This window comes from Xenia sp. Carnegie-2017, unplaced genomic scaffold (assembly GCF_021976095.1).
Source record: "Xenia sp. Carnegie-2017 unplaced genomic scaffold, XeniaSp_v1 HiC_scaffold_25, whole genome shotgun sequence".
Lineage (NCBI taxonomy): Eukaryota > Metazoa > Cnidaria > Anthozoa > Malacalcyonacea > Xeniidae > Xenia > Xenia sp. Carnegie-2017.
In genome coordinates, this window is record NW_025813488.1 from 2,005,726 (window position 1) to 2,016,783 (window position 11,058).

Consider the following 11,058-nt stretch of genomic DNA (forward strand, 5'->3'; position numbering starts at 1 on the left):
TAGGTATTTGTCAAAGAGGATTTTTGTACTTTTACACTTAACAAAGCAAGAAATATAAAAAAAAGTCGGGGGGAGGGGAAATTGTCTCCTTGCCTCCCTTCTCCACGGCCCCTAATGGCGTGTTCTTTGCATGGGAGTCATGTCGTGCTCAAGACTGGAACGTAACCGCGTTGCGTTGTGAACGTTTTCCTTTAAACATTTTCTCGTTGTTTTTCGTTGCCATCTACACGAAGACCGTTTTTATACGTGATGATTTATCATCTGTCCGTGTACATTTATAATGTGATCAATTTACCACAAAAATTATTTGATCCTATGCGTAATGATGCTTTTCACATGCATGATAAGCAAATACAGCCTCAAGCATTGCAGATGCAGGAGTGGAGTAGGGTGGGGTAGGGGGTGGGGTAGGGAGAGGCAAAAAGTCGCGATGAATGCCCCCTTCCCCCCTTCTAGCGCAACACTGCCACTGTTTATGTGCACGTATCTTTGTCATTGACAATGTTTGGTATGTCTTCAAGTTCACAGGGCCACCAACGTGGTATGTGCATTACATTACGTCATGCATTACATATAGTGCTAAGAATAGTAGTGAAAAACTTTCGTGGTAGAAATCCCGTGAAATTGACGCTTCATTACGTTCGGACTTTTGGAATTTCTATCTTTCATTTTGACTTGCACGTCGTCGATGTTGAAGGCAAGAAATGCTCCGGGCTTTGAACGATATTCCTGTTTATATATTTTGGGTGGTTATCATGCGTGTTTTGATGTAATTTTATATGATTTAAGTCTCATCCTGTCCATCAGTCCACTTTTGTTGTTCTTTCTCTGACAGAAATGTAGCGTTTAAAGCTAAGGTCGTTTGAAACCGAGATGGAACACCGCTGCGAATGTTTTGAAATGTTCAAAAATCGCGTGTCATTTGATGCAATGCTCTCGTAATCCTTCGCAACAACGAATGTGTTTTTCATTTTACGTGAAATTAACCTTCGTACGCGACAAACCTCTTTTCAAAGAACGATTCCCTGTCAAAAATAACGTTGCAATCCTTCCTCTTATTTCCTGATGGTTTTGACAAAGGACAAAAATCTTTATCGCCAGAACTTCGACCTTTTACGTCGTTGACATCTTATACGATCAAATGCGAGCCAACGTGGATGTTGGAAACGTTTTTAGGCAGCTTTGTTTACTTTTACAGAGCCCCGAGTTGCTTCGGCCAATAACTTCTTCCTTTCTTCATAATATATTACGCACATTGAACTCGTCACGATCAAAAATTAATTGAAAAAAGGAATTATTTTAATGAAAAGAGATTACCAACAACATATGGACGCACCTCCGATGCATATTCTCTCTGTTTTTAATGTTATTTAATTGGTCACGTTTTTCTCTGCACGATATAAGGAAAGTAATTTGCGCTTTCTGCACCCAAGAGCATAAATGTTAAGTTAGCGAATTCGTCTAGATTGACCGACTCCCATAAGGCAACCAGGTTGAAAAGTATGATATTACTTATAAGTCAATAATTTTAGTACTAATAACGTACTTCATGCCTATTTTATACTCTACTATGTACTGATGGTTTTCTGTGTTCGAATAAAGTGGCATGTAAGAGAATGCTTTCCTTAGTAAATACTCGGCGAGTGCATTTAGTGTTGAAATAACAGACAGTTTTCAAGCGCGACTGATAAGCAAGTCTTTGCGGTATCGCGTATTCCGAAAGAGAAACAGTTTGCCGACCACTGCTGGGGTTGAGATTTTACTGCTATGTGGTATTGAAAAAGAAAATCGGTTCAATTGCGAGCACTGCATTTGTCTTCTTCGAACAGTCATTGTCTGCCGGGGTGAAATAAATCACGTGGTCTCAGAGTAGTTCCCTCTTTAGCAACCAGGAAACAGGTGTGCACTTGCCCTGGTCGCGAAATTGTGAAAAAATGGCTAATGGCAAATTGTGATGGATCGATTCCTGCGATAGACGAGGTTAGCAAAAACATATTGTATTACTCTAACGATAAACGTTTTGTCTAAGAATTTCAACGTGTTACATGAGACCCAGTCGTAACGCACAGTTGATTGACATAATAGCTATAGTTTTTAATAAGCGCCAACGTGAAGTGCCCGTCCTAGCTGCTGCGATCCACCTCGCCATAGGTGGGCATATTTCGCGAGAGCAAATGAAATTAGCATAAAGCGCGCACTGAATTGCAAATCCGTCGCGCAGCCGAGGCGCGTTGTGAAAGAAAACAGTTTCGAGGGGAAATTTTCCATGACACGAAAACGGGTTGAGTGCCCAAATCGAAAAAATATCTCGAGAGACTTCTCATGAATATGCATCCGACATATAACTTCACTCCAGATCAGGTAGCTTGCGTTTGTGAGGTGCTACAACACAGCAACGACATGGAAAGACTGGCGAGATTTCTTTGGTCGTTGCCGGAACACGGAAGCATCCAAAAAGAAGTGAGCGTTCTAAAAGCAAAGGCCGCGGTTTTCTTCCATCAAGGTAATTACCAGGAGCTCTACCGCATTCTGGAGAGCAACAATTTTCCCGTGTCGTCGCACAATAAGCTGCAGTCACTTTGGATGAAGGCGCACTATATCGAGGCCGAGAAATTGAGAGGAAGGCCTTTGGGAGCTGTCGGAAAGTACAGAGTAAGACGAAAATTTCCATTGCCAAGGACTATTTGGGATGGGGAGGAAACTAGTTACTGTTTTAAGGAACGTTCGAGAAATATACTGCGCGATTGGTATAATCACAATCCATATCCTTCACCTCGAGAGAAACGCGAGCTAGCCGAGGCTACAGGACTAACAACGACACAAGTGAGTAACTGGTTTAAGAATAGACGACAACGAGATAGAGCAGCCGAGGCAAAGAACAGGTTCGTTATTATACATTTATATACATAAAATACTCACAATATCCTGGCAGTTAATCTCTACAATAACCTGTATTAGATTGTACATTCATATGAACGTGTTCATCGGTGCTTTCAGCTTCGTTTAGCGACCTGTTTGATCGTAAGGGAAAATACTGGTATTATTTTCAAAACACCAATATTCAAACTGTAATCGGAACAAACCGAAAATTATAATTTTTTTGGGTGTTTACATGTTGCTTTACAATGGCGTGCCGAGAAGTCGTGTTTGTTTATGACGTTCTGTCCCAATATACAATCCCTAGGTGTTATTTTTCTACCTAAAATAATCAGCTGTCTTTATGTATGATATCGCGGTATTCTCATGGATTTAAAACACCAAAACTCACCCATTCTCTTCGTAATTGTCTTGCAAAGGAAGCAATTGTCGAACGGACATAAAAATAACCGTAATTACATTATCCGATTGCCGTTTAAGCTCATGATTGCTTCCCAATTTTTCCAAACTCATTTCGAACGCTTTATTTGCGCTCATTATGTTGATATTGCGTCTTTTCATCGACCCATTGTTTGTGTACGTTTCGCAAAGCGACGATGCAATGAAACTGAAGGCGCTCGATGATCACGCAACATTTAATACGCCGTATTAAAACTATTTGTTTTCACACGGATTCTATTGCAATGCGAAGAAACCTGATTTTGCCTCATGTCAAGGCACGTTATGTGGTAATAGTATCTGTCTTGAGATCGAAATTTACCCTGCAATCAAGAGTGGTGCCAAGATAAAGACTTTACCACGGCTAAAGCACGTCATTGTTGTCGCGCACGGCACATTGACCCGCCGAACATTGAACGCACAACCCGTTCTTGTTATTTAGCATGTAAATCGCTCGAATATAGCGTAGTTTATAAACAAAATTGCAGGTGGCTTGTACGCAGTGGTCGTAAGCTTGATACGGTTTATGCCTGCAGGCAAAGTTTGCTGTGAATTTTGTGTAATGACGGTTTACAATGGCATTTGTTGAGATTATTACTAGTTTTATCGACTCTGAATTTCTTTTCATTGCAACGAACGTGTAGTGAAGATGGTCATCCCTTCTGTATGTTCACATCCCCAGTAATAGTTTCTGGACATTTAGCGAGCAATAGATTGGCGTGTTGGTTTGTTTATACTCAAACTACAAGAACTGATTGTATATCGTAATTTTTTCTCCAGAGACACAAATAACAACACGATGAACGATGGTTCGTCGCCGAAACTTGGTCTTATTGCTCGTCAAAATAGCGCCATGAATGGCCTAAAACACTCGCTCACTCATGTCGACTTCTCTTGTCTACCTGCTTCATTGCACCCGAGCCAGCCGATTATAAAGTTGGAGAATCACGAAATGCTAAGCGTATCTAATTCGCAACACGACGCGATGCTGACACAAAATGTCGCCGATCTTACTCAATGTCTTCCTACCGATGCAAACATGTTGAGCTCTTTGACTTCGTCCTCCCTTGTCGGTCTTTGACGTAAAGTTGGATATTTAAAAAAAGGGGGACGATTGGCTGTTAATGCTTTTTAGCGCTTCGACTTCATTTCAAACGGGGTTCTGTTGCTTGAGTGTACTTTCTTAGCCTTTCAAGACCAGAGACGTGATGGGAAATAGATTGTAAATCATTTCGACTATCGACCTATGGACAAAATCCACTGTCGTCGTATGAAAAAGACTTTTCTAGTTTAGTCCTGCTGGTGTATCGCCGTGCGACCGCGTCAAACGTATTCATTGTTGCATTCCGGGAACATGCATTCTTAATTTTCATAACTTATTGGGGGGAACCACATTTTCTGACACGACAACCATATCAGATTGTATCATAAAAAGTACAAAGGGGTCGCGCGCAATATATGTAAATGAAGTAAATGAACTATTGTTGGTCGTAGACCGCGTGTACCTTCGATGTGTCCGCCGTACTTATATGCCCAACACTGCCCAACATGTTTTAGAATTATTTGGAAATATAAACTCTTCGATACGCCACGAAGATACAATGTAGATAAAATTGCACGCCATGTGTAAATTGTTCAATGTTGATTTTCCTAGGACGATGTTAACATGTATCATTTATGTCGATATAAATTTACGAACTGAATTTGTGTTTTTGTGTGAGCGAGTATTGAAAAAATGAAATACGATGGGTAAGGTTGTGAAATATTTACATATAAATACGTGCACTTTCGCAGAGTTTCTTACGCTGAAGATTTGACACGAGACAGTTCATCCCGAGACGTGACAACGAAAGCTTTGCTTTTTGTCGTAGAATACTTTTGAGTATGTACGTCGACGGCTAATGTGGACACGTAATTTTTAGCAATTAATAATGTAAAGCAAGTGTGAACTTCTTGCGGTCTTCAAATGTCGTGGCTTATTTCTAATTTTATTTTGAGGAGCGTAGGCCGGTGCAAACTGAGCTCTTAAGTTTCGACAGATCGTCATATGACTTTGATAGTTTTCATGTCTAGGTGAAGGCGATTCAAAGGCTCAAATGGCGACCGCGTCAAACTAGGCAGAAACCCATATCCTTAAATCGCTAACGACTGCATTTTCGCATTACTGAAACAGATTGTTTATTTTGCAAAGAAACTCCTGGAATCCGCGGTCAATATTGCTTTGAAACGAACGTTCACACTTTGAACAGTCTTGGAATATTTGATAATTAATCGATTTCTATTCGTCTCTCATGTATGATGTTCACTCCGCAATGTTTTCATGGCGTTGAAATATTTTCAAGTTTTGATTGAGATGTCTTTTTCAAGACTTCTGTTTCTATGAAGCGAAGTGGTTTCGTTTTTGTTCTTTATTTTTGTTCTCTATGTAATTTAGGGTAATTTTAACTCAGCGAATTAGGAATTATCCTTGCTCATAAAGTTCAATTTTATACTTTTCTCTTCCCGTGATTTGATAAAACGTCGATAGCTTTGGCTGCACAGAAGGGTGTGTTTCACACAACTGCATGGTATTTTCAGCAATTACGGTCACTCCTACTTACGAGATTTTAAATTTTCAATTACTCCGTGATTAAGAAATACCTGTCATAAATTCGTGTTTGTTTTTAATTTCAAACAGTGCAATTTTCTTTTGCGGCACGGAAGACCATCAGAACGATGTAAGAAACATGCGTAGAAACGCTTTTTAAAAGTATTCACAAACATGTTTTTTAGGAAAAAAAACGCTCGCAGTGTTTTTTTGAATCACTGCCAATTTTGGTGGCTACTTCTCCAGTCACAATTAAGGTCATGTGTTTTGATGAATGACGTAATCCTGGTGTCTCCGACACACCAGGAGTGACTGCATTAATTGGATTAAAAGTCACATCACAGTCACAGGCTTATACCCACATATAAAGCATCCTAACTATTACGTGAGGAAATGATTCAACATGAAACAAATACATAAAAGGTGACAAACAAAGAGCAAAGGGAGGGGGGGGGGATAAACCAATTTGCTTGGTGTGGAGGTGTGGATCCATTGATGGTCAAGATTTAATTGGTTCGCCTTGAAAAGCGCAGCTGAATGGCCAAAAAAGGACCCAAGAGTTCAGAAAAGACCTGTTTTCGTGGGTTAGTGTTGATTAGATTTGTCATGACCAATGATCCAGAACTGAACTCCACAGAAATTCCTCACTAGTTAAAATTCATGAATTATTACTTGACAAAATAATAAAAGTTGCAAATTCTATGTTTGTTGAATTCTGTATTTTATATAATTCTGCATGGAAGACCAGTAGTTTATCTACCCTACAGAGTTTTTAATTAAGGCGATAAAGCTGACGATATTCATCTAAATTCTGCTTCTTCTGCATGGATATAGAGTTGCACAGTTTATAGACTATAGGTTTGGTTTTTTCAATGCTTGATAGGATTACTTTGTTAAGCTTTCTTTTAGATTATTTTTAATTGTGAGTTTTTCTTTTTGCCACCTGTCAAGATGATGTCTTTGCCTCACGTTGACTTGCTAATTTTATCAAACATCTTTGGAGATTGGATAGGAGTGGTTTTTTAGGCATTCTTTTAGATGATTTTTTGATTGTGAGTTTTGGTTTTTGCCACCTTTCAAGAGGATGTCTTTGCCTTATGTTGACTTGCTAATTTTATTAAAAATCTTTGAGGATTGGATAAGAGTGGTTTTTTAAGCATTCTTTTAGATGATTTTTTTGATTGTGGGTTTTGCTTTTGCCACCTTTCAAGATTATCTCCTCGCCTCACGTTGACTTGCTTATTTTAAATAAACCTCTTCGGGATTGGGTTCTAAATCATTGATCATCACGACAAAGTGCCTGTTTCATTATTTTGCTGTTTAGAAGTTTGCAACCAATGCCATTATTATAAAGTTATTTAAATTTATAATAAGCAGCCAACAATGATATACTTTGCCTAACCATGGACACAGGACAAGAAAGGCGAAGAACGTCCAATCTGTTGAAATTTTATCTAAATTACTACTTATTTGCTCACCATAATGGCAGTCCATCAATTGTATTTTTTTGACCATAGGAACGATGAAATAGCTTACCGCAGCCAGTAATCTAATTAAATTCCACGGCACCGAGTTTTCTCGGATTCGTTACAGTTCAAATTACCTGTCGCGCAGGAGTAACGTCAAAGCCGGGGGGGGGGAGTGCTGATTCTCGAGGCTGTAATGCTTCCATACTTTTACCATAATGACGCACGAACGAAGAAGACATTTCGCCACCATAGGTGCTGGCGTCATGGCTATATGTACTGCAATACGTTTACAAGACTCGGATCCATCATTACATATCACTTTGGTAGAAGAGGAATTTTCACCAGACAATACAAGCGACGATGGTGCTGGAAAACTGGACACTTGTGCTGGGCTTGTGGACGAAGAACGAAGACAAACCAAAGAGAGTTGCTGGCAAATATCGAGTTGAATGAGGAGCTCAGCCAATTGTTTAGCGGAAAGCAGTGATTTACTGCATGTAGATTTTGCTATCGTAATATAATTGCCCTTGTTTTCATTTGCTTCTAGTCATTTCCTTATTTCATAATTCAATCCGACAATCATCATGCGAACTTGCGTGAAAAATCTATTTAGAGGAAAAATTCACGGCGAACTAAGACGATATTTGGTAGAATGAAAAGTTAATCTATTTGCTGAGTGTTGCATGCGATGTTTGTGTTCCTTAACCATGTGCTCGCTAGCTTATGTCACTAAAAGTGGAGCGCGTATCGATATTAGTGGGTTATAAAACGACTTCTGACTAATTGTCATTATCAATTGTGTAGTTGCAACGTTTTTTAACTTCAAATAGAGTTCATTTCGACGAAAAGTGACGAAGCTATATATTTTCATAAACTTATCGTTGCAGGCAATAATGCGAACAGTCGTATGCATTGTTACTGGTTATATCCTTTTTAATCACATGATGTCAGAGGTATCCACCATTGTACTTTAACTGTAAGTAGTTATGTCTTTGATCACACGATGTCCTAGGTATCCACTGTTGTGTCTTAGCTTTGACTGTTACTAGTTAAGTCCTCTTTGATCACACGATGTCCTAGGTATCCACTGTCGTGTCTTAGCTTTGACTGTTACTAGTTCAGTCCTCTTTGATCACACGATGTCCTAGGTATCCACTGTTGTGTCTTAGCTTTGACTGCTATTAGTTAAGTCCTCTTTGATCACACAATGTCCTAGGTATCCACTGTTGTGTCATAACTTTCACTATTGATGGTTGCATTCTTCTTGATCACGATATGTCCAAGATATCCACCTTTGTACCTTAGCTTTAATCACCCTGGCTTCGTTCTCATATAAAATTGCACCAAACGACCATTCTTTGTTCATCAAAAAATCGTCACCTGCAATTGATGTACAATAGCCTTCCTTGCAGTCATTCACATAGTGTATATTTTTTTTAACAGGAACCATCTCTTAGGGGCTGTTCACATGAGCCTGGTAGCCGGGATTCAGCGAGGCTTTAAATCATTTTGGCAAATGGAAAAGATTAAATACTTCACAACAAAAAACTCATTTGAGAAATTTCTCAATGCTCTGACTTTGCAAATTCACAAAACCTTTGAAATGAAAACAAATAATTTAGTCCGATTTAAAAATTACAACTAAAATGACTTATGACGCTTAAAAAAATATTGTAAGTTTTGCGCTCGAAATTTTGAGGATTACAACCAGAGTGACGTGTGGGGCTTCGCAAACAGCTCTAATTTTCAACCTTGAATTTTCGGCTCCTTTCAATCCCTTGAAATCATCGGGCTAGTTCGCTATCCGGGCTCGCCTCCATATAATCAGGCCCCTAGAGATATATTATTTTCAATAATTTGGGCTTTGCCTCTGATTTCGTGTGAGTAGTTATTTAGTTGAGATATTTTGAAACAAACACTGTATGTATGCTCATAGCAGGTTGCTGAAGTTATCTGAGCTTTGTCAAATTCTAAGTAGGGGAGAGAATCTCACATTTTGTCTTCTTACTAGCGATGGCTTTATCTTGAGAACTAGTAATAACATGATAAAACTGAAGAAGAAAGTCCATCAATGCGGTGAGTTTTTTGACCTTTTTCGATCGATTCATAGTTCCGTGTCATGGTTGGAGGTCGTACAACGCAAAGTACGATGATGGTAAAACTTCTGATAATGACCTCGGCCGTCTTTTTTATTTGGTCTAAAAGATGCTTTGTGAAAATATTTAGTTGTGGTGAACTGCAGCGGCCTGGGTTCTAGCGAACTTTGCCAAGAGTAGAAACTGCAGCCGGCAATGGGAGAGATTTTGCGAGAGAAAAAAGTGCAGCTTCTCATTTTTACTTTGAAATTTTTACGATGGTTTATGTCAACGTTTACATTGCTTTAGCCGGCGATCTTTTTTCATCGATCTTGAATGCATTCCCCTTGGATTAAGCATTTTTACTACATTCAAAGAAAAATGGAAATCGACCCCGATCTAGTCACTTATATATACCAAAGGTGTTTAAAACAATGACATGCTGTCAAAGCTGTGAAATTTGGATTTAATATTTTTCCTCCTTCGTCCTTTTCTCTTGAATAGACGTTCATAGACGATGGGGTCGAAGGAAATGCTCAATGCAACAAGTACGGTTTAACTGTTCACAAGAAACTCTCCTTTCTTGTCAATTCTTGTCAAGTGCTCCGACTTCGAGCCAACAATTAAAGGTGTGTGTCCATTTTGAAAGGTTCATCTTCACTTTTAGTGACTGTTTTTTTGTCGTTGAACGCTAAGATTGTTAATGAACTGGTCGGCTTGAGGCCGACGCGAGATTCGGGCGTTTCAAAGGTTAATCTGAAGCCGTTACTGAACAAAGTTTACACGTAGAAAAATTTGTCTAGTAACGTTTCCTTGTCAACCTGCCATATCCGATAGTCCTTTTCAAACTGTAAACAGTTAAATTATAGTAATATATAAACAAATAATGTATAGTTATAAACAGCTTTTGGGTATTTGTCAATTATCATTAATTAAAGAACGCTTGTCCTGCTTTGACCCGCTTGTTTAATCTTTATAGCAATGCTTATAAAGTGCTCTTCATTTTTTGTTTGTAATGTATTTCAGAAACTCTTGATAGGGAACACGAAATTGTTTTGCGAAGCAAAGAAAATCTTTGTATGTTTTAGAGTTCGGCTATTTGACTCAATTCCGGTTTTAACTGCGCTGACATATTTCTTTGTCTCCTGCGTTTTTTCTTCTTCCGAATTTTCATTGTCAAATATTGGCTTTAGCACAACGACATTCCTTTTATGGAATTCAGTAATTTTGGCTTTATTGCATCATGTTCTGTTGAATACTGTTTTTTTTCAGATTGTTCACAATTGCGGTCGTGAGGGGCTCTGGATTGAGCATGTTTTCGGGGTTCGGCCGTCGAGGCAAGCAGCTTGGTCCATCAATGTTTGCTGAATAGTGGTTTATAAAGACTGATTTCCATTCGATCTTTGTACTCGTGAACAACATAGAGCGTTGTGTTATGTGTGATAGCTTCCAACTATCCCTTATGATAAATGAAATTTTTGTAAATGAATACAATGCAATGCATCCATAAAAAAGATAAAGATCTTTTTATTTGTGAAGAATTTGATGGCGGTTGTTTGCGTAGGCAACATGACGTATGTCATAATTACCGCTGGGAAAATATTTTCCTTTG

General features: G+C 38.8%; 1 protein-coding gene and 1 long non-coding RNA gene across 2 annotated transcripts; one reads left to right on the top strand and one right to left on the bottom strand.

Moving 5' to 3' along the window:
• Nucleotides 1–2,061: 2,061 nt before the first annotated feature.
• On the top strand, nucleotides 2,062–5,018 carry LOC124452843 (homeobox protein SIX1-like). Its single transcript, XM_047003472.1, has 2 exons — nucleotides 2,062–2,882; nucleotides 4,096–5,018. Exons 1-2 carry the CDS (start codon nucleotides 2,323–2,325, stop codon nucleotides 4,394–4,396), a joined length of 861 nt encoding a protein of 286 aa, XP_046859428.1. The 5' UTR covers nucleotides 2,062–2,322; the 3' UTR covers nucleotides 4,397–5,018.
• On the bottom strand, nucleotides 2,884–4,099 carry LOC124452845. Its single transcript, XR_006950895.1, has 2 exons — nucleotides 3,269–4,099; nucleotides 2,884–3,011 (listed from the first exon to the last, which is right to left on the bottom strand). It is a non-coding gene; the product is annotated as an uncharacterized LOC124452845 (long non-coding RNA).
• Nucleotides 5,019–11,058: the final 6,040 nt, after the last annotated feature.